The 23393-nt window shown below is 41.7% G+C and overlaps 2 protein-coding genes across 2 annotated transcripts; one reads left to right on the plus strand and one right to left on the minus strand.

The window, feature by feature from the left end:
- The first annotated feature begins 325 nt into the window (after positions 1 to 325).
- Positions 326 to 7316, plus strand: tac1 (tachykinin precursor 1). The gene is made up of 6 exons (XM_034199771.1): positions 326 to 597; positions 631 to 810; positions 3061 to 3163; positions 3257 to 3280; positions 6355 to 6411; positions 6881 to 7316. Exons 2-6 carry the CDS (start codon positions 694 to 696, stop codon positions 6925 to 6927), a joined length of 348 nt encoding a protein of 115 aa, XP_034055662.1. The 5' UTR covers positions 326 to 597; positions 631 to 693; the 3' UTR covers positions 6928 to 7316.
- Positions 7317 to 8241: 925 nt separating this feature from the next.
- Positions 8242 to 18778, minus strand: LOC117535328 (asparagine synthetase [glutamine-hydrolyzing]-like). Its single transcript, XM_034199770.1, has 3 exons — positions 18208 to 18778; positions 10579 to 10734; positions 8242 to 8909 (listed from the first exon to the last, which is right to left on the minus strand). Exons 1-3 carry the CDS (start codon positions 18307 to 18309, stop codon positions 8697 to 8699), a joined length of 471 nt encoding a protein of 156 aa, XP_034055661.1. The 5' UTR covers positions 18310 to 18778; the 3' UTR covers positions 8242 to 8696.
- Between the last annotated feature and the right edge of the window lie 4615 nt (positions 18779 to 23393).

The following is a 23393-nucleotide window of genomic DNA, read 5'->3' on the forward strand; positions in this document are numbered from 1 at the left end:
ATAAGTAATACCTAATTGCGTTTGACTGTAGGCTTAATTGCACCTTTGTCACATTTTAGTGACGGTTTTAGTTTTAACCCTTTGGGTAAAGGATGCATTTTATAAAACTATAAGCTACAAATGAGTCTGTTCTCCTGCAGAACACTTACCTTTCTCCAAACCAGTGTCAAAGAGGCAGGATCCATTAAACGCAACTCATTAATAAAACAACCCCAAAGAAAATCAGAATGAGTCTCCGATGTTTCGGGCAGTGACGCACATCGCTTACAGTTCGTGATGAACTGAAGGGTGTAATCACACTACTGTGGTGACATCAGGCTGCTATAAAGGAGCGCGTGCAGGGCTCTCTGGACAGAAGGACGCACGAGACTGCGGAAGAAGAAGCAGAAGAAGAAGAAGACGAAGAACGTGCTGCAGAGCTTTTGGAGACTCCGGCACCGCGTCTTTACGCACGGCGCGCTATGGACTACTGTTGAGCTCCGAAGCGAAGCAGAAGCAGAAGCAGAAGCAGAAGCAGCTCACTGCATTGTGTGCTTTTTGTTAAGAACTTGAGTATTTTTTAATATAAAAGCGAGTTATTTTTGTTGATAAGAAGAGGAAGAAGAAGAAGAAGAAGAAGAAGAAGAAGAAGAAGAAGAAGAAGAAGAAGAAGAAGAAGAAGAGGAAGAAGAAGAAGAAGAAGTTTCTAGCGCCATGAAGTTTCTGCTGTTACCGGTTTTTATGGCTTTTCTCGCCGTCGCCCAAGTGTTCTGCGAAGAACCCGAGCCGAAAGAAGAGTCTGATTACTGGACGAGCAGCAACCAGATCCAGGTACTCTGCAGACCTCCATCCACTGAAACTAACCCTCTCGTTTAGATTCTGTTCTGGTGCGAAAATAGGTGACTTTTTCTGATCGTTTTCTGTAAGAAAGTGGTAAACCGTGCGCGTGTGTTAATCGTTATTTAGCTTCTGATCGATATGAATTATAATATTCAGCATCTTCATGCCTTCCTGCACGCCTTAGTATCTGCATGTTGAGATGAGCAATACGGATATTTAAAAACAATCTAGAATAAAGTATTAGATGATTGTCTTTTAGGGTTTTTAAGATGAGTGTTTCTGCTGCTCTGCTCTCTGCATTCACCCTGATGGGATGATGATTAAGTGAAAGCTAATTACGTTTCACTTTCTGTGTCAAACTCTGATACCCGAGGCATTCAGGACCGTTTGTGACTTTAAGAAAAATCCCTTTCCGCTGTAACTCTGGGCTTAAAGGCAGTTCTCCTGCAGGTTCCTGAGTTTCCACTTCTCCACAATAAGCGGGATAATAAATAAAGATTCAGTAAATGCTCATTAAAATACCCCGAAGAAGAAATCTGAATTAGAAATGTTTTCTCTTACAGTTACAATAAATACAATAACAAAATAAAACAACTGAAAATATATAAAATAAGAAATATTGTAAAAAATATAAATAGCCAATATAAATGGAGAAATATGAATCCTATAGTTTCAGAATTAAGAAAATGCTACAGTTGCATTTTCTGTTGTTGCGTTGAAGTTTTAATAAATATCCAAATAATTTGTCTACAAAATAAAACAATATTAAATCTGAAAAAAATACAATATTTAAAATATATAAATAGCTTATATAAATTGAGAAATATGCATCATACACTTTATAATAATAATTTAAAAAATGCTACAGCTGCATAATGTTTAGTTTGAAACAAATACTAACAACTGAACTACAAAATAAAACAACATTCAATCTGGAATAATAAATACTGTAACAAATATAAACAGCTGATATAAATGGCCCCCATTTCTACCACTGGTGTAAATAATGTGAAGTATACTGGGACTAAAGGTGAAGGAGTCCTGACACAAGAAATATGATGAGAAATATAAATACCTAATAAAATGGAAAAATACGCATCGTAACAAAAACACGTAAGTAAAAATGCAGGAACAGTTTAGATGTTATTTATCTGAAGGCGACTTGTGGAACACACTCAGACGTTAGGACCCCATGAAGACGATGCCTTCAGCAGGAAATCCAATAAGAGCAGGCAGCATTGAGGACGCCTCTGAAGGCTCTGACTTCGGGGTCTGGAAAGGAGCCGAGCTGCTTTCCAGACCATAATATCCAGCCCATAAATCACCTGAACATCCTGCAGCAGCTTCAGCAGCGCGCGCGTCCGGAAGGAGACGCTCAATCAAAGTTTAACATGCATATTGATTTTACTCTGGGGGGGTGGGTGGTGTAGGGGGGGGGGGGGGGGGGGGGGGGGGGGGGGGGGGTCAGGAGGGGGCAAAACGTTACCTTTTAGAAGAGATAGGGAAGGAATGCATTCAGGGACGTTTCTTTGCAGATTTCTTGTATTTTTCTTTGTTTTTTTCAACTTATGTTTCCTGATTTTTGCAATATTTGACATTTATTTTCATTTATTTTCAATTTCTGAAGACGTGGTGGTAAGAGGGTAGGAGAGTAAAAGGGGTCGCACATTTGATCAGAGATAGGACATGTTGCATAAAGATGCATTCAGGGACTTTTCTCCCCAGTTTTTTTTTGCATATTTTAGCTTATTTTTGCAACATTTGTTCTTTATTTTTCATTTCTGAGGGTGTGTGCGGGAGGAGGGTTAGAGGTGGCACGTGCTATTACCTATAAGGGAGAGGACATGTTGCTTAAAGATGCATTCAGGAACACTTTCTTTGTGTTTTTATTTGCGCAATTTTGTTTTATTCTTTGAGGCTGTGAGAAAACTCTATTATCTAATATATAAGTTGCTTAAAGATGCATTCAGGGACAGCTACCATTTAAGTATTTGTATTGGATTGTCTCAGATACACATGTATTCTTATATCTTGTAATCCATTGCGCACATTTTTCCTTAACTTCTCATGTAAACATATTTGTATTTAATGATGTCTCACCATTTAAAAGCACTTTTATCTTTTGCATGTATTGCTTCATTTCGCCCCAAAATGTCTTTTATGAATTGTTTTAACCCGTTCGCTGCCGGATCCATACCCTAATATTCCTGGGCATGTATTGACGTGTTTCCCGCGCTTCAGGACGGATGGATGTCCAGAGATCCGTTCAGAGAGATCCTGCTGAGGATGACGAGGAAGCCGCGGCCGCATCAGTTCATCGGGCTGATGGGGAAACGCTCCATGGGTACGCTCTAAAACACACCTTGACTTTCATCTGTTGGAAACACATCGAAGTCTTCATCAAAGTACCCTAACCTTGATTCTCTTTCCCCCGCAGCAAATGCACAGATCACCCGAAAAAGTGAGTATGAATATCAGGAGGAAATGTTCCTGCAGCATTTTAGAAATACTGCCGTCTTAAATCCATTCTGAAAACCAGCAAAAAAACAATCTCTAAACTGATTTTATTTCATGTTTCAGGCAAAGTTAAAAATGTTAATTGATGTTAAGTGCTTTTCTCAATCCTTAAGTGTTTAATTGGCCTTAAAGTGATCAAATAGGGCCACATAAAGAGTATTCTCTTGATTTATCATCTTTAAAATGACCATAAATAGTGAAAAATGTCCGTCCTGATTCCTGAGAGTCCAAGGTGATGAGTTTAAATACCTTGTTTGGTCCCAACCACAAATATATTATATTTTATGGGACATAAGAAAAAAAAAAGCACATTTGAGACGCTGGAAACTGGATTCTCTGACATGAGAAATCTCCTTTAAGCGGTTGGTTTCTGCAGCTTCTGCGCATGTCTCCTCGAGCTGCTGCATGTTCTCTAAACGCTGCACTCGACGTCAAGTTGCTGGAGATGTTTCTTCATGAGGAACATTTGGGTTTTTATATCTGCATGAAGCTGCAGTGAGTTTGAACTTGTGGGCCACCATAGATTTCCAAAGCGATTACAATCAGAGCGACGAACAGCAAACTCACGTCACTGACAGTTACAATATGAAGTGCCAGATGTTTCAAAAGCACTTTGTGAAACAGAAAAGCCTTTGATGTTTCCTCCACCATATTTACAGATGGAGTTAAATATGTGTGTTTATGTGAGCGCTTCAGAAACGGCCGGTAATTAATGAACGAGCAGATGAATGGGTTCTGCTTCTGACGCCGGCCAACGAACAGGAAGAGACACAGAGGAGGAACAAAGAGAGGAGGAGGAAGGGATTAGTTTTGTGTTTGTACATTAGTCTCCCACACACAGCGGCACAAAAAAAAACACACACACACACAGCGGCACAAAAACACACACACACACACACACACACAGCGGCACACACACACACACAGAAATATGGCGTTTATTCCTCAAAGTCACTCATCATTAGGGAGGAGTGCTGCATTCAATGCCCGCGGGACATCTGAGGGTTCGATTGGATTGTTTCCGCCTGTTATGGATTATAACGAGGAGGATGTTTGCTCCACACACACACACACACACACACACACACACACACACACACACACACACACACCACACACACACACACACACACACACACACAACACACACACACACACACACACCACACACACACACACACACACACACACACACACACACACACACCAGTGATTGACAGCGGCTCCATCAGCTGTCAGTCTCATTTAGGGAACATTACTTAATTCAAAATTAAATTTTAACACAATTTGAACCTTAGTGTCTCTACTTTAAAGAGTCCTCTCCTGCTGATGTTCAGGTGTATATCAGTGTGTAGTGTCTCTACTTTAAAGAGTCCTCTCCTGATGATGTTCAGGTGTATATCAGTATTTAGTGTCTCTACTTTAAAGAGTCCTCTCCTGCTGATGTCCAGGTGTATATCAGAATGTAGTGTCTCTACTTTAAAGAGTCCTCTCCTGCTGATGTTCAGGTGTATATCAGTATGTAGTGTCTCTACTTTAAAGAGTTCTCTCCTGATGATGTTCAGGTGTATATCAGTATGTAGTGTCTCTACTTTAAAGAGTCCTCTCCTGCTGATGTTCAGGTGTATATCAGTATGTAGTGTCTCTACTTTAAAGAGTCCTCTCCTGCTGATGTTCAGGTGTATATCAGTATGTAGTGTCTCTACTTTAAAGAGTCCTCTCCTGCTGATGTTCAGGTGTATATCAGTATGTAGTGTCTCTACTTTAAAGAGTCCTCTCCTGCTGATGTTCAGGTGTATATCAGTATGTAGTGTCTCTACTTTAAAGAGTCCTCTCCTGCTGATGTTCAGATGTATATCAGTATGTAAGTGTCTCTACTTTAAAGAGTTCTCTCCTGATGATGTTCAGGTGATATCAGTATGTAGTGTCTCTACTTTAAAGAGTCCTCTCCTGCTGATGTTCAGGTGTATATCAGTATGTAGTGTCTCTACTTTAAAGAGTCCTCTCCTGCTGATGTTCAGATGTATATCAGTATGTAGTGTCTCTACTTTAAAGAGTCCTCTCCTGCTGATGTTCAGGTGTATATCAGTATGTAGTGTCTCTACTTTAAAGAGTCCTCTCCTGCTGATGTTTCAGGTGTATATCAGTATGTAGTGTCTCTACTTTAAAGAGTCCTCTCCTGCTGATGTTCAGGTGTATATCAGTATGTAGTGTCTCTACTTTAAAGAGTCCTCTCCTGCTGATGTTCAGGTGTATATCAGTATGTAGTGTCTCTACTTTAAAGAGTCCTCTCCTGCTGATGTTCAGGTGTATTATCAGTATGTAGTGTCTCTACTTTAAAGAGTGCTCTCCTGCTGATGTCCAGGTGTATATCAGTATGTAGTGTCTCTACTTTAAAGAGTCCTCTCCTGCTGATGTTCAGGTGTATATCAGTATGTAGTGTCTCTACTTTAAAGAGTCCTCTCCTGCTGATGTTCAGGTGTATATCAGTATGTAGTGTCTCTACTTTAAAGAGTCCTCTCCTGCTGATGTTCAGGTGTATATCAGTATGTAGTGTCTCTACTTTAAAGAGTCCTCTCCTGCTGATGTTCAGATGTATATCAGTATGTAGTGTCTCTACTTTAAAGAGTTCTCTCCTGATGATGTTCAGGTGTATATCAGTATGTAGTGTCTCTACTTTAAAGAGTCCTCTCCTGCTGATGTTCAGGTGTATATCAGTATGTAGTGTCTCTACTTTAAAGAGTCCTCTCCTGCTGATGTTCAGGTGTATATCAGTATGTAGTGTCTCTACTTTAAAGAGTCCTCTCCTGCTGATGTTCAGGTGTATATCAGTATGTGGTGTCTCTACTTTAAAGAGTCCTCTCCTCCATCTTTTCACCCTCTGTCTGAGCCGAGTCTGCTCTGATTGGCTCTGTTGTGATTGGTCAACCAGTTTAGAGATGTCCCGCCCCTTATAGTGATGTCATTATGTTACGAGACTAAACAAAGGACTTTTAAATTAAAATATATTTCTTTTAGGGCATAAAGTCAACTCTTTCGTTGGACTGATGGGGAAAAGAAGCGAAGAGGAGCCGGGTAAGTTAAACAGTCATATCTCAAAATGCCTGGTGGTGCAGGAATGAATCCTAAACCTGGGAATAAGTCAGCATTTAATCTGGAAGTCAATGGTTTTCTGAATGTGTTTTTGGCTGAAATAAGGTCTGTGGTTAACACAAGAGATTTTAACGTGTTGATCTATGAGATGATATAGAAGTAAATCAATGTGGAGCGCGTGTGTGTGAGTACATCTTAAATACATTAAAACATTATGAACGTGTTTTGATGTAAAAACAAAGCATTTTCTCTTTATTTCACAAAATCAGCGTCTCTTAATAGTTCTAGAAACTGTAGTTTTCTAAAGACCTGAAATCTTTAATACTTTAATACCGCTACCACAGTAAAACACTGCTATTAAACGGTGCTATATCCTATGCTTAAACAACATACTAGTGCTATGTGTGCGTGTGTGTGTGTATTAATGATCTCCTTCTTCGTCGTCCTGCAGATTCCTATGACTGGAACACATTACAGACGTACGATAAGCGCCGCTAACCTCATCGAAAACACCCCCAAAAATCCAGACGCTGCTTTTGTTTTTTCTCCAAACTGTGTGTAGCTGTTAGCCGAATAAAAAGAGATTCTGTTTCCACATCGTAGTGACGTAGCAGTGCTGTACCTGTGCCAGTTTCTTTAAAGGAGGAGGGGGATTCTCGTTGTTAGCATTACCTGCCATCCTGTTGTTGTGGAGCATCAAAGCTAAAGGCTGAATGGCTGAAGACTGCACTGCCGAAGTCACTGTAATAGTGCCTCATCTCTGTTTTCACTGATTGTTCTTTAACTCAACACACTCTTTTTAAAGGGCCTCCACCTGGACACATGGTGTGCGATATGACCTGTGTGTAACAGATATTAAAATTATTTTCTTTACTGGTTCAAATCCAGCCTGCAGCGCGTGATTCCTTGTGAGAAAATAACTTCTTTGTTTTTTATGTGGTGTAACAGCGCCCTCTGGTGGCGAAAGGTGGATTTATTTTAGCCGAAAGTAGAATAACAGCAACACAACGTGGAATCGGATATATTTGTTCAGGTTTTACTTTGTCCACGTCCTGTAGATTCATTTTAATGTTCAACACTTAAATTATGAATATGTTTAGATTACATTTCTTAATTTTCTTTCTTATTAAATTATCTAGAAAATAACCCGTTTTAAAAGGTGAGGTAACAGCGCCCTCTGGTGGCAAAAGGTGGATTTATTTTAGCAGAAATTAGAATAAAACAGCGACAAAAAGGAGAATTACATATCATTTTTTAGGTTTGACTTTGTACACTTCCTGTAGATTAGTTTTAATGTTCAACACTTTAAATTATGAATATTTTTCAATTACATTTCTTATTAAATTATCTGGAAATTCAATTTAATGCATTGGTAAATCCCCCTAACAGCAACAGTTAGTAGTAGAAGAAATGGTAAAGCGATCAAAGGACTGCACTTAAATAAATACTTAATCATAATGAATTAAATCCAATAAAACCGATTCTTTTGAAGCCAACAATTATCACATTCTCTTCATAATTTTAATTTAATTGCATTTTATTTCCAGGTTTAACTTTGTCCACCTCCTGTAGATTACTGATTACCTCTTGTTTTAAATGTGGTGCTGCAGCGCCCTCCGGTGGCAGGACATTTATTTGAGCAGAAATTTGAATAAAACAGCAAAATAAGTAGAATTAAAGTCAGATATAATGATAATGTGAGAAAGTGACTGCACTAAAAACAAGTATGTACTAATAATGAATTATATTCATAAAACAGCCTTGCAATAAACAAATTGAAGCCAACTCGAATAAAGAAATGTAATGCTTAAATGGTGATTAAATGTCATTTTATTTCCAGGTTTCATTTCGTCCACTTCCTGAAGCCAGTGTCAATGGCAATACCCACACATGAACACAAAGAGGTCCTTTACAGACATCATAAAACATAGATAGAGCAGCCGTGAATATAAAACCTGACCAGAGGTCGCGTTAACCGAATATTTTCCATCTATGACGGATTTTTTTTAACAATGACGGACAAATCTGAAAGCAGTCCGTCATTTTTGACGTATTAGAACAAACTCAGAACAGCGCCAAAGTTTCCCCGCAGCGAGGCTCCGGTGTTATGCCGTGTTATGCATGCCCTCCAAAAAGGAAATCATACCTTTCCAAAACTAACTGTGCCGCACAGATCATTGAAATGTCTGTGAGTTTTGGCTTTACGCTGTGCACGCTCCCGCGAGGTGCAGCAGCCATGCATAACACGGCGCATGTGAACTGTCCTCTCACTGCTCCTCCTTATCGGGGGTGTAGAAGGCGAGGGTGCGAGCCGAGGGGTCGCTGCTCTGCGTCCAGCGGGGGAGCCAGTAGTGAGGGAGCCACTGGGATCGACCCGGGAATCGCTGCTCGAACACCTGGCGGAAATAAAAGGCCTCTTTGGTGTGGGGGGGGTTGTGAGGAAACGTCTGGGGGGCTTTCTCCATCTGATCGTCGTTCACCTGAGAGGAGGACAACAACAACAACAACAATAAACACACTAAAGAAAGTATAAACATTACAGGCTGGTGCTTTATATGTTAGAATTAGGGATGCTCCGATCGCCAATTTCGGGGCCGATCGCCGATCACCGATCGCCGGAATCAGTATCGGCCGATACCGATCGCCGATCCGATCGAGTGGGCGGGGCCTAAATGGAAGATTTAAACATCACTTTAAATCTTACATTTAAAGTGATTTTTAAAACTCAGTTAATGCTCATTCACTGGAGCTTCCACGAACAACAATCAACTTAATTATTACATTCAAATGATGTACATTATTCAAGTTTACATTCACTTTGGAGAATAACACGGGAGAAATTAGCGGAAGCGCTCTCTTTTCCTCTCTCCCTCTCTCTCTCCCCCCTCTCTCCCTCTCCTGGCAGCCTGTCAGTATCTCATGCAGCTCACTGATCCAGTAATGAGTGACCCGACAATGAAGAATAAATATATTTATAATAACTAGCTTGTTCCAGAGGTAGATAAAATAGCTAAGTGTGTTAGGTCTAACTCTTACGGTACGTCCACACAGCAGCTTTTCAAAAATCTTGAAAATCTTGGAGCTGGGCGTGTCTGAAAGCTTGGGGATTTTTTGCGAGCAACGCGACCAACAACCAATCACATGAATCTCCCGCCCCCGACATACAAAGCAAAAAACCCCGGGGATTTTATGCGAGCAATATATATATATATAAACTCCCCAAACAGGCGAAAACCTACCAGTTTCACCCACTGTCTCTGCCACCTCCCTCCATGCCTGGTTCCTCCGGTTTGTATCCCGTTAATAGTTCTGGTCGTAAAGAACCGGGTGATTTGCTACCGTAATTTCTCGTTTGGAATATGAGGAAATGAACTGCGGTCTGGTTCTCCCTGTGTGTGTGTTTCGCTGCGCTTACCGGTCCAGCGGGCGGAGCTGCAGGATTTCTGCTTCACACACGTTGCAAAGCGCTATTTTACTGTCTTTTTCGGACACCTTAAAATAATGCCAGACCGGTGAAGCCATGTTGGCGAGCTTGTTTTGCCGCGCACAGAGAACAGTGTCATGTATTTTACGTCATGCGATCGGCTCTCGCGATCGGCATGTTTAGAGAGCACCGATCGATCGGTAGAGAGTGAGTATCGGCCGATATCGATCGGTGACCGATCGATCGGAGCATCCCTAGTTAGAATAATACATTTATAATTATGTTTTCATACCTTTATGGTTATTGGGAAACATACAAGCTTTTGCTCAATAATTTTAAAAAAACAACAAAAAAAAACGTTAGAAATATGAATTAAAAAAAATCGTAATAATAATAATATATAATTACTAATACAAAAAAAACAAAAAGATGGTTATAATAATACAAAATCAAATTAAAATAATAATAATATTGCATTCTTAATAACAAAAAAAGATAATAAAAGGGTTTATGTAAAAGTTATAATAAAAATAAGTATAATTAAAAAAATAGGAATAAAAAATGCCATGAAATTGCGCTATTTTCTGATTTGGTTATTAGTGCATGTAACAGTCACAAACAAATAAAACAACAAGCTGTATGCACGCGATCAATATTTGAATGATTGTAATTTTTTATCTGAACTGTGTTTCTCCAGCTGAATATAAAAGATAGCGGTCTCGTACCATGTCCTCCAGGTGCTCCTGCAGACAGACGTACCACGACTTCTTCACGGACATCATGCCGTCGCTGAAGGCCTCCTTGCGCCTCCACAGGATCTCATCTGGGATCAGGTCCTGGTCGCTGAACGAGTCCCTCAGGAGGTGCTTCTCCACCCCGTGCTGCAGGACGAACAGAAGAAGACATGTCTCTGTAATAATCCATTTATTGAACATGTTAGAAACAAAACAAACAAAAACAAAGAGAATCTAAATATTTAAAAAAACGTTCAAGGTATAAAAATATAAATTCTCCAATAGTTCAAACGGGGCGAGAAGAAGAAGAAGAAGCTTACAAACGTTCCTGGTTCTTCTCTAGCATACAATGTTCATGCAAATAAAAGATTAGGTCATCAAAGGTTAAACAAATAATTTCTTTGTAAAAAACAACCAAAAACAAATAACTTTTATAACGACAAGAAATAGCAAGCATGAGTTCACCGCTCCTGCTCAGAACATTCCGGATCGGGTTCTAAATAAGAGTTTTAGTTTAGTTTTTTAGTTTAGGAGCGAAGTTTGGCATCTTGTAAAACGCAGTTTCCTCTCCGTGTGAAAGTCTCTGGACGTTATGAGGTGCTTGTAGGAGAAGATAAGAAGTCTCTGGACGTTATGAGGTGCTTGTAGAAGATAAGAAGTCTCTGGACGTTATGAGGTGCTTGTAGGAGAAGATAAGAAGTCTCTGGACGTTATGAGGTGCTTGTAGGAGATAAGAAGTCTCTGGACGTTATGAGGTGCTTGTAGGAGAAGATAAGAAGTCTCTGGACGTTATGAGGTGCTTGTAGAAGATAAGAAGTCTCTGGACGTTATGAGGTGCTTGTAGGAGAAGATAAGAAGTCTCTGGACGTTATGAGGTCCTTGTAGGAGATAAGAAGTCTCTGGACGTTATGAGGTCCTTGTAGGAGATAAGAAGTCTCTGGACGTTATGAGGTCCTTGTAGGAGAAGATAAGAAGTCTCTGGACGTTATGAGGTGCTTGTAGGAGAAGATAAGAAGTCTCTGGACGTTATGAGGTGCTTGTAGGAGATAAGAAGTCTCTGGACGTTATGAGGTGCTTGTAGAAGATAAGAAGTCTCTGGACATTATGAGGTCCTTGTAGGAGAAGATAAGAAGTCTCTGGACGTTATGAGGTCCTTGTAGGAGAAGATAAGAAGTCTCTGGACTTTATGAGGTCCTTGTAGGAGAAGATAAGAAGTCTCTGGACGTTATGAGGTCCTTGTAGGAGAAGATAAGAAGTCTCTGGACGTTATGAGGTGCTTGTAGGAGATAAGAAGTCTCTGGACGTTATGAGGTCCTTGTAGGAGATAAGAAGTCTCTGGACGTTATGAGGTGCTTGTAGAAGATAAGAAGTCTGTGGACGTTATGAGGTGCTTGTAGAAGATAAGAAGTCTCTGGACATTATGAGGTCCTTGTAGGAGAAGATAAGAAGTCTCTGGACGTTATGAGGTCCTTGTAGGAGAAGATAAGAAGTCTCTGGACATTATGAGGTCCTTGTAGGAGAAGATAAGAAGTCTCTGGACTTTATGAGGTCCTTGTAGGAGAAGATAAGAAGTCTCTGGACGTTATGAGGTCCTTGTAGGAGATAAGAAGTCTCTGGACGTTATGAGGTCCTTGTAGGAGATGAGAAGTCTCTGGACGTTATGAGGTCCTTGTAGGAGAAGATAAGAAGTCTCTGGAAGTTATGAGGTGCTTGTAGGAGATAAGAAGTCTCTGGACGTTATGAGGTCCTTGTAGGAGATAAGAAGTCTCTGGACATTATGAGGTCCTTGTAGGAGAAGATAAGAAGTCTCTGGACGTTATGAGGTCCTTGTAGGAGAAGATAAGAAGTCTCTGGACTTTATGAGGTCCTTGTAGGAGAAGATAAGAAGTCTCTGGACGTTATGAGGTGCTTGTAGGAGATAAGAAGTCTCTGGACGTTATGAGGTCCTTGTAGGAGAAGATAAGAAGTCTCTGGACGTTATGAGGTGCTTGTAGGAGATAAGAAGTCTCTGGACGTTATGAGGTGCTTGTAGGAGATAAGAAGTCTCTGGACGTTATGAGGTCCTTGTAGGAGATAAGAAGTCTCTGGACGTTATGAGGTGCTTGTAGAAGATAAGAAGTCTGTGGACGTTATGAGGTGCTTGTAGAAGATAAGAAGTCTCTGGACATTATGAGGTCCTTGTAGGAGAAGATAAGAAGTCTCTGGACGTTATGAGGTCCTTGTAGGAGAAGATAAGAAGTCTCTGGACATTATGAGGTCCTTGTAGGAGAAGATAAGAAGTCTCTGGACTTTATGAGGTCCTTGTAGGAGAAGATAAGAAGTCTCTGGACGTTATGAGGTCCTTATAGGAGATAAGAAGTCTCTGGACGTTATGAGGTCCTTGTAGGAGATAAGAAGTCTCTGGACGTTATGAGGTCCTTGTAGGAGATAAGAAGTCTCTGGACGTTATGAGGTCCTTGTAGGAGAAGATAAGAAGTCTCTGGACGTTATGAGGTCCTTGTAGGAGATAAGAAGTCTCTGGACGTTATGAGGTCCTTGTAGGAGAAGATAAGAAGTCTCTGGACATTATGAGGTCCTTGTAGGAGAAGATAAGAAGTCTCTGGACGTTATGAGGTCCTTGTAGGAGATAAGAAGTCTCTGGACGTTATGAGGTTCTTGTAGGAGAAGATAAGAAGTCTCTGGAAGTTATGAGGTGCTTGTAGGAGATAAGAAGTCTCTGGACGTTATGAGGTCCTTGTAGGAGATAAGAAGTCTCTGGACGTTATGAGGTGCTTGTAGAAGATAAGAAGTCTCTGGACGTTATGAGGTGCTTGTAGAAGATAAGAAGTCTCTGGACGTTATGAGGTCCTTGTAGGAGAAGATAAGAAGTCTCTGGACGTTATGAGGTGCTTGTAGGAGATAAGAAGTCTCTGGACGTTATGAGGTCCTTGTAGGAGATAAGAAGTCTCTGGACTTTATGAGGTGCTTGTAGAAGATAAGAAGTCTCTGGACGTTATGAGGTGCTTGTAGAAGATAAGAAGTCTCTGGACATTATGAGGTCCTTGTAGGAGAAGATAAGAAGTCTCTGGACGTTATGAGGTGCTTGTAGGAGATAAGAAGTCTCTGGACGTTATGAGGTGCTTGTAGAAGATAAGAAGTCTCTGGACGTTATGAGGTGCTTGTAGGAGAAGATAAGAAGTCTCTGGACGTTATGAGGTGCTTGTAGAAGATAAGAAGTCTCCGGACGTTATGAGGTCCTTGTAGGAGAAGATAAGAAGTCTCTGGACATTATGAGGTGCTTGTAGAAGATAAGAAGTCTCTGGACGTTATGAGGTCCTTGTAGGAGAAGATAAGAAGTCTCTGGACGTTATGAGGTGCTTGTAGGAGATAAGAAGTCTCTGGACGTTATGAGGTGCATGTAGAAGATAAGAAGTCTCTGGACATTATGAGGTCCTTGTAGGAGAAGATAAGAAGTCTCTGGACGTTATGAGGTCCTTGTAGGAGAAGATAAGAAGTCTCTGGACATTATGAGGTCCTTGTAGGAGAAGATAAGAAGAGTCTGGACTTTATGAGGTCCTTGTAGGAGAAGATAAGAAGTCTCTGGACGTTATGAGGTCCTTGTAGGAGATAAGAAGTCTCTGGACGTTATGAGGTCCTTGTAGGAGAAGATAAGAAGTCTCTGGACATTATGAGGTCCTTGTAGGAGAAGATAAGAAGTCTCTGGACGTTATTTGGTCCTTGTAGGAGATAAGAAGTCTCTGGACGTTATGAGGTCCTTGTAGGAGAAGATAAGAAGTCTCTGGACGTTATGAGGTGCTTGTAGGAGATAAGAAGTCTCTGGACGTTATGAGGTCCTTGTAGGAGATAAGAAGTCTCTGGACGTTATGAGGTGCTTGTAGGAGATAAGAAGTCTCTGGACGTTATGAGGTGCTTGTAGGAGATAAGAAGTCTCTGGACGTTATGAGGTGCTTGTAGGAGATAAGAAGTCTCTGGACGTTATGAGGTGCTTGTAGAAGATAATAAGTCTCTGGACGTTATGAGGTGCTTGTAGAAGATAAGAAGTCTCTGGACTTTATGAGGTGCTTGTAGGAGATAAGAAGTCTCTGGACGTTATGAGGTGCTTGTAGAAGATAAGAAGTCTCTGGACTTTATGAGGTGCTTGGAGGAGATAAGAAGTCTCTGGACGTTATGAGGTGCTTGGAGGAGAAGATAAGAAGTCTCTGGACGTTATGAGGTGCTTGGAGGAGAAGATAAGAAGTCTCTGGACGTTATGAGGTCCTTGTAGGAGATAAGAAGTCTCTAGACTTTATGAGGTCCTTGTAGGAGAAGATAAGAAGTCTCTGGACGTTATGAGGTGCTTGTAGAAGATAAGAAGTCATGTAATGCTTGCGTTGCAGCAGCATAAAAAGACAAGGAACATTAGAGAAATGAACAGACTAGAAATAATAATAATTAATAATAAAATATAATTAGTATTTAGAAACAATCCAAAATGTCAACATCTCAAATTGAAATAAAATAGCGTTAAAAAAGTTAGAAATATACATGTATAAAGCAGGATATTATAAATACATGAATTGTGCGAGGAATGGATTATTAAATATTAAATTGAATATAATTGTATGGATTACATTAATGCACAAGAGAGGGTCGCCTCCCTACGCCTGCGGGTTATGGGGGGGAAAACTCTGACTGTTGTGTGTGCTTATGCACCCAACAGCAGTTCAGAGTATACGGCCTTCTTGGAGACCCTGGAAAGAGTCCTGTATGGGGCTCCTGAAGGGGACTCTTTAATCTTGCTGGGAGACTTCAACGCACATGTGGGCAATGATGGAGACACTTGGAGGGGCGTGATTGGGAGGAACGGCCCCCCTGATCTGAACCGGAGTGGTGGTTTGTTACTGGACTTCTGTGCTAGTCATGGATTGGCCATAACAAACACCATGTTCGAACATAAGGATGCTCATAAGTGTACGTGGTACCAGAGCACCCTAGGCAGAAGGTCCATGATCGATTTCGTTATCGTATCATCGGACCTGAGGCCGTATGTTTTGGACACTCGGGTAAAGAGAGGGGCGGAGTTGTCAACTGATCACCATCTGGTGGTGAGTTGGGTCGAGTGGCGGGGGAAGCCTCTGGATAGACCTGGTAAGCCCAAACGTGTAGTTCGGGTGAACTGGGAACGTCTGGAGGAGGCCCAAGTTCAGGAGGCCTTCAACTCACACCTCCGGCGGAGCTTTTCGGGCATTCCTGTGGAGGTTGGGGACATTGAACCAGAGTGGTCGGTGTTCAAAGCCTCTATTGCCGAAGCCGCGGCGGGGAGCTGTGGTCTCAAGGTCCTAGGTGCCTCAAGGGGGCGGTAACCCTCGAACCTCCTGGTGGACACCGGTGGTCAGGGAAGCCGTCCGACTGAAGAAGGAGGCCTTCAGGGATTTGTTATCCCGGGGGACTCCCGAGGCAGTTGCAAGATACCGACAGGCCCGAAGGGCAGCAGCCTCATCCGTGGCCGAGGCAAAGCAGCGGGTGTGGGAGAAGTTCGGAGAAGACATGGAGAAGGACTTTCGGGCGGCACCAAAGTTGTTCTGGAAAACTGTCCGACACCTAAGGAGGGGGAAGCAGGGAAACCATCCAAGCTGTGTACAGTAAGGATGGGACGTTGTTGACCTCAACTGATGGAGTGTTAGGGCGTTGGAAGGAACACTTTGAGGAACTCCTGAACCCGACAACTCCGCCCTCTATGTTAGAGGCAGAGCTGGAGTATGACGGGGGATCAACACCAATCTCCCGGGGGGAGGTCACTGAGGTCGTCAAACAACTCCACAGTGGCAAAGCCCCGGGGGTGGATGAGATCCGCCAGGAAATGCTGAAGGCTCTGGGTGTTGAGGGACTGTCATGGTGGACACGTCTCATCAACGTTGCGTGGAAGTCGGAAACAGTACCGAAGGAGTGGCAGACCGGGGTGGTGGTTCCCCTTTTTAAAAAGGGGGATCAGAGGGTGTGTGCCAATTACAGAGGCATCACACTACTCAGCCTCCCCGGGAAAGTTTACTCTAAGGTACTCGAAAGGAGGGTCAGGCCGATTGTCGAACCTCAGATTGAGGAGGAACAATGCGGATTCCGTCCTGGTCGTGGAACGACGGATCAGCTTTTTACTCTCGCAAGGATCCTGGAGGGGGCCTGGGAGTACGCTTATCCGGTCTACATGTGTTTTGTAGACTTGGAGAAGGCGTATGACCGAGTTCCCAGGGAGTTACTGTGGGAGGTGCTGCGGGAGTATGGGGTGAGGGGGTCTCTACTCAGGGCCATCCAATCTCTGTACTCCCCAAAGCGAGAGCTGTGTCCGAGTCCTCGGCAGTAAGTCGGACCCATTTCCGGTGAGGGTTGGCCTCCGCCAGGGCTGCGCTTTGTCACCAATCCTGTTTGTAATATACATGGATCGGATTTCGAGGCGTAGTCATGGGGGAGGGGGTCTGCAGTTCGGTGGACTAAGGATTGCACCACTGCTTTTTGCAGATGATGTGGTTCTAATGGCTTCATCGGTCTGCGACCTTCAGCACTCACTGGATCGGTTCGCAACCGAGTGTGAAGCGGCTGGGATGAGGATCAGCACCTCCAAATCTGAGGCCATGGTTCTCAGCAGGAAACCGATGGACTGTCCACTCCAAGTAGGGAATGAGTCCTTACCCCAAGTGAAGGAGTTCAAGTATCTCGGGGTCTTGTTCTCGAGTGAGGGAACAATGGAGCGTGAGATGGGCCGGAGAATCGGAAGCAGCGGGAGCGGTACTGCAGTCGCTTTACCGCCACCGTTGTGACGAAAAGGGAGCTGAGCCAGAAGGCAAAGCTCTCTGTCTACCGGGCCATTTTCGTTCCTACCCTCACCTATGCTCATGAAGGATGGGTCATGACCGAAAGAACGAGATCGCGGATACAAGCGGCCGAGATGGGTTTTCTCCGCAGGGTGGCTGGTGTCTCCCTTAGGGATAAGGTGAGAAGTTCGGTCATCAGGGAGGGACTCGGAGTTGAGCCGCTCCTCCTTCGCGTCGAAAGGAGCCAGTTGAGGTGGTTCGGGCACCTAGTTAGGATGCCACCTGGGCGCCTCCCTAGGGAGGTGTTCCAGGCACGTCCAGCTGGGAAGAGACCAAGGGGTAGACCTAGGACCAGGTGGAGGGATTATATCTCTTCGCTGGCCTGGGAGCGCCTTGGGATCCCCCAGTCAGAGCTGGTTGATGTCGCCAGGGAAAAGAAAGTTTGGGGCTCTCTGCTGGAACTGCTACCCCCGCGACCCGACCACGGATAAGCGGGAGAAGATGGATGGATGGACATTAATGCACAACAATATTTTATATTACAGCTGATTTGTATTCCATATTTTATTCCTTCTATTCCATTGCAAAGTAAATACTGTTATATTTCACTATATTTTGTATTATTAGTTATCTGTGTTTTTAATTCTTGTTTTTATGCACCATGACACCAAGTCAAATTCCTCGTACGTGTAAACTGGTGATAAACCTGATCCTGATTGAGTCCAGTTAGCAAGAGAAGCTTTGGAGCAGACTTCTCTTCCACACATTAACATATCATTCATAATAAAGCGCTTTTCACAGATGAACAGGTGTGTGTTTGGACGCAGAAACAGACCTTGGGAACCTTCATGTCGTCGGGCAGAGAAAGAAAGTATGCTGTGAGACGATGATCCAGGAACGGCACTCTGAGCTCCAGCCTGAGGAGAACACATGACATTAAAATCCAACATCTCTTCGCTTTAAATTCAATACAAACAACATATACAAAGACTTCACTCTTTAGGAACTGGGATGGAGATTAAATGGATGCAGAAAATATGAGATTTATCAATAAGTAAATCAGTCGTTAGTTGCAGCTCTATCCGTAACAATCAGTTTTAAATCTGCTACCTTATTTGCTTTAAAGGGTTTCATTAGTGCAGATATTAACGCTCATTATTAAGGTTTATCTTGCTTTGAAAAGGTCTCCTATTATACTGTAATTCATCATTATCATCAATCTGATTGGTTCTTAGCCGTGATATAATGAGCGTATACAACGGGTAGAATTGTAGTTACTTTTCACAACAAGTCAGTATCCCTCCGCGTCTGAGAAAAGCTACAGCTGCTACATTACGTCCGTTAGGAAACTAACTAACAAAGCTCAAGATGGAAACATGTAAGGGATAATGTGCAGCGAGGACTTATTGACCGTTGTTAAGGACGCTCACATCTGCAGAAAGAAGTCCGGTCGATTTAACTGCAGCCGACAGTTGGGCTGAAAAGCAAACTGCATGCAGACTGGAACAAGAAAGCAGCGGAGAAGCAACGGGGCAGAAACCCTCCTTTTCACGCAGCGGTCCAGACATAGACATCAGACGGCGACACATATTCAGTGAGCAGTTCCTTTGGCATTAGGGCAGGGATATCTAGATACTTCCCAAGGTTTGACATCATGAGTTGTGCTACTTTTAAAGCAAGCAACGATGTTTTCAAATCTGTAATCAAAGAGGTCCGCCAAAACGCTATCAACCAATCAGATTGCTTGAATTGACTTGTCCGTTTTATAAATATATTTACATTTAGTCCGTTACGAAACAAACTTACAAAGCTTAAGATGGAAACATTTAAGGTGAACTTGGACCTCCGGGGGGTCTTACTATGGAGGAGTGGATTGAGCAGTGCCTATCTCCAGAGAGCACCTACAGGACGACATGCAGAGCTACGAGAAGAGCAGGTAGACCAACTGGAGAAGTACCACTGTCACTACCCGATCTGCAGCTCTGCCCGATGCGCATGTGCGAGATGGTCCGCCATATTGGACAACTCCGGACGGCAACCCAAGTAGGACAACATTGACACAGTGGCTTTTGACAAAGCTCAAAGGAAAACGAGAGAGAGATGAGTTATTGTTATTACAACGTGACTTCACTATTATTTAACAACTCTTTTTATTGGGTTCTTTTATTTGGGGTTAAGTACATTGTCAGAATAAGTGAGGAATGGATTTAACTTCTGTTAGACAGCTATATGCCATACATTTTTGCATACATTCACAGTAAATATGTATTCAGTATGATAGCTGTCTAACAGAAGTTAAATCCAGTTCTCACTTATTCTGACAATGTACTTAACCCCAAATAAAAGAACCCAATAAAAAGAGTTGTTAAATAATAGTGAAGTCACGTTGTAATAACAATAACTCATCTCTCTGGAGTTTTATTTTTGAGCTTTGTCAAAAGCCACTGTGTCAATGTTGTCCTACTTGGTGTTGTGGAATATTTTCCAAGGCCCATAACTTTGACCCAGTGTATCAGTTCAAACTGTCCTGACTGAGCACAGGCACCTGTAACCTTGGCTGCTGCTCTCAGTGTTTTGTCTCCCTGTTCCTGCCTGTTGGCGTCAGCTGATAGAGGTGTTATCATTCTATCTTGTTATGCAGCATGTTGATGATGCTCTCTGAACTAGCTAAATACATGGGTCTGGGGTAGAGTTCTTCAGAATTGACGTGGCAACTCTACCGTGAAGTCAGAACCTCTGACTCTTGGACTTGTGATGTGAATCCTCCGGCCGTAACTCCAAATAAACCATCATGTGTTTGACATCAAAGCTACTGCTCCTACCGTGTCTCCTTCCTGAGTCGGTGACTCCCACTGCATAGCTACACAGAAGTTTCCTCTACACTTGGGTTGCCGTCCGGAGTTGTCCAATATGGCGGACCATCTCGCACATGCGCACTGCAGATCGGGCAGAGCTGCAGATCGGGCAGAGCTGCAGATCGGGTAGTGACAACCACCATTCAAAAGCTTTCTGATGGGGTCTTGAACCAAAGCAGAGACATGATGAGCGTTAGTGGCCACAGGTGTGAAAGCTCTCTCCAGAGCTGCTGGAAGCCAAATCTCGGGGACCGGAGAAAGTGGAGCAATATTCTGACCACGCCGAGCAACAGCCAGAACAACCTCAACCTGTACAAGTGACCTCGTGAGCATGCTACTGATGCTGCACAGGTTTCAGTGGCTGCACAATAAACAGCAACAAACACATGAATGTGAATAAAGAGCCAGATAATGGATCAACGCTCTCTGTCTGATATGTTTGCTAGCTGTTAGTGTTGTTGCCTAGCAACCACCTCGCACTATGTTTCGTGCAGAAGGCAACGGAGGGACTATTTTATTTTGAACATCATTATTTACTAATGAAAACTATTTAAATTAGAGTGTATTTTCTTTCATATTGCCACACTTGGTAACCGTTTGATAAAAGCAACAGCTCACTTCAGGCCGTGGTATCTGCTCAGTATTCAGGGTTCTTACATCTTTTCCAAAGTCAAATTCAAGCACTTTTCAAGCTTTTCAAGGTGAATTTTCAAACTTTTCAAGCATCTTACAGCTGTTGTAAATTACATATTTATATACTTATACTCAAATGATTATTTCCCTACCGTACATTAAATCAGATGTTCTTTATGCTGTAAAGTATAAACAACCACATGTGTGTTTCGTGATAGCCTTCTACACGAGGATGAAAAATTAAAGAAAAGAAAACTAAGTTTAATATTTCAAAATGAGTGATCTGTCGTAGACTGGGCCTCCCATATAACCTGGCTGAGCCAAATAACTTTTCAATACATTATTGATTACTATTGTTGAGGTACTTTTAGGTTGGCAGTGAACATAAGTCAGAGGTACATGTTGTACTTCTACTCCACTCCATGTATTAATACCTTTAGTTACTTCACAGATGTGGATGAATGCTGTGAAATCTAATCAAGTGTTGAATCAGACTTTAGTTCCACCTGGAGTAAATCCACCAGCTACCCTGCAGTATACAAAGTACTTCAAACTAGCTGCACCTTCACCAGCTTGAGAACACTTTCATGATCAATCATTATAAAACATATCATATATATTATTCTGAAATGGACCAATCTGCACAACGAATACTTTTACTGTCTTTCACTATATTTTGATGAGAATACTTTTCTACTTTCACTTGAGGAACATTTTGAATGAGGACTTTTACTGTAACAGAGTATTCCTACACTCTGGTACTTCTACTTTTACTCAAGTACAAGATCTGAGTACTTCTACTTTTACTCAAGTACAAGATCTGAGTACTTCTACTTTTACTCAAGTACAAGATCTGAGTACTTCTACTTTTACTCAAGTACAAGATCTGAGTACTTCTACTTTTACTCAAGTACAAGATCTGAGTACTTCTACTTTTACTCAAGTACAAGATCTGAGTACTTCTACTTTTACTCAAGTACAAGATCTGAGTACTTCTACTTTTACTCAAGTACAAGATCTGAGTACTTCTACTTTTACTCAAGTACAACTTTTACTCATAAGATCTGAGTACTTCTACTTTTACTCAAGTACAAGATCTGAGTACTTCTACTTTTACTCACAAGATCTGAGTACTTCTACTTTTACTCAAGTACAAGATCTGAGTACTTCTACTTTTACTCAAGTACAAGATCTGAGTACTTCTACTTTTACTCAAGTACAAGATCTGAGTACTTCTACTTTTACTCAAGTACAAGATCTGAGTACTTCTACTTTTACTCAAGTACAAGATCTGAGTACTTCTACTTTTACTCAAGTACAAGATCTGAGTACTTCTACTTTTACTCAAGTACAAGATCTGAGTACTTCTACTTTTACTCAAGTACAAGATCTGAGTACTTCTACTTTTACTCAAGTACAAGATCTGAGTACTTCTACTTTTACTACAAGATCTGAGTACTTCTACTTTTACTACAAGATCTGAGTACTTCTACTTTTACTCAAGTACAAGATCTGAGTACTTCTACTTTTACTCAAGTACAAGATCTGAGTACTTCTACTTTTACTCAAGTACAAGATCTGAGTACTTCTACTTTTACTCAAGTACAAGATCTGAGTACTTCTACTTTTACTCAAGTACAAGATCTGAGTACTTCTACTTTTACTACAAGATCTGAGTACTTCTACTTTTACTACAAGATCTGAGTACTTCTACTTTTACTCAAGTACAAGATCTGAGTACTTCTACTTTTACTCAAGTACATCTGAGTACTTCTACTTTTACTCAAGTACAAGATCTGAGTACTTCTACTTTTACTCAAGTACAAGATCTGAGTACTTCTACTTTTACTCAAGTACAAGATCTGAGTACTTCTACTTTTACTCAAGTACAAGATCTGAGTACTTCTACTTTTACTCAAGTACAAGATCTGAGTACTTCTACTTTACTTTTACTCAAGTACAAGATCTGAGTACTTCTACTTTTACTCAAGTACAAGATCTGAGTACTTCTACTTTTACTCAAGTACAAGATCTGAGTACTTCTACTTTTACTCAAGTACAAGATCTGAGTACTTCTACTTTTACTCAAGTACAAGATCTGAGTACTTCTACTTTTACTCAAGTACAAGATCTGAGTACTTCTACTTTTACTCAAGTACAAGATCTGAGTACTTCTACTTTTACTCAAGTACAAGATCTGAGTACTTCTACTTTTACTCAAGTACAAGATCTGAGTACTTCTACTTTTACTCAAGTACAAGATCTGAGTACTTCTACTTTTACTCAAGTACAAGATCTGAGTACTTCTACTTTTACTCAAGTACAAGATCTGAGTACTTCTACTTTTACTCAAGTACAAGATCTGAGTACTTCTACTTTTACTCAAGTACAAGATCTGAGTACTTCTACTTTTACTCAAGTACAAGATCTGAGTACTTCTACTTTTACTCAAGTACAAGATCTGAGTACTTCTACTTTTACTCAAGTACAAGATCTGAGTACTTCTACTTTTACTCAAGTACAAGATCTGAGA

Source organism: Gymnodraco acuticeps, unplaced genomic scaffold (genome assembly GCF_902827175.1).
Source record: "Gymnodraco acuticeps unplaced genomic scaffold, fGymAcu1.1, whole genome shotgun sequence".
Classification (NCBI taxonomy): domain Eukaryota; kingdom Metazoa; phylum Chordata; class Actinopteri; order Perciformes; family Bathydraconidae; genus Gymnodraco; species Gymnodraco acuticeps.

Bases quoted from the DNA above. Each gene is read 5' to 3' on its own strand.
- LOC117535328 (XM_034199770.1), bottom strand. From the start codon at position 18,309: ATGTCATGTGTTCTCCTCAGGCTGGAGCTCAGAGTGCCGTTCCTGGAT. The intron at 10,735-18,207 runs GTCTGTTTCTGC...TTCGTCCTGCAG, and splicing joins ACGACATGAAGGTTCCCAAG to CACGGGGTGGAGAAGCACCT. The intron at 8,910-10,578 runs GTACGAGACCGC...TCCTCCTCTCAG, and splicing joins AGGAGCACCTGGAGGACATG to GTGAACGACGATCAGATGGA.
- tac1 (XM_034199771.1), top strand. From the start codon at position 694: ATGAAGTTTCTGCTGTTACCGGTTTTTATGGCTTTTCTCGCCGTCGCC. The intron at 811-3,060 runs GTACTCTGCAGA...CCCGCGCTTCAG, and splicing joins CGAGCAGCAACCAGATCCAG to GACGGATGGATGTCCAGAGA. The intron at 3,164-3,256 runs GTACGCTCTAAA...TTTCCCCCGCAG, and splicing joins GATGGGGAAACGCTCCATGG to CAAATGCACAGATCACCCGA.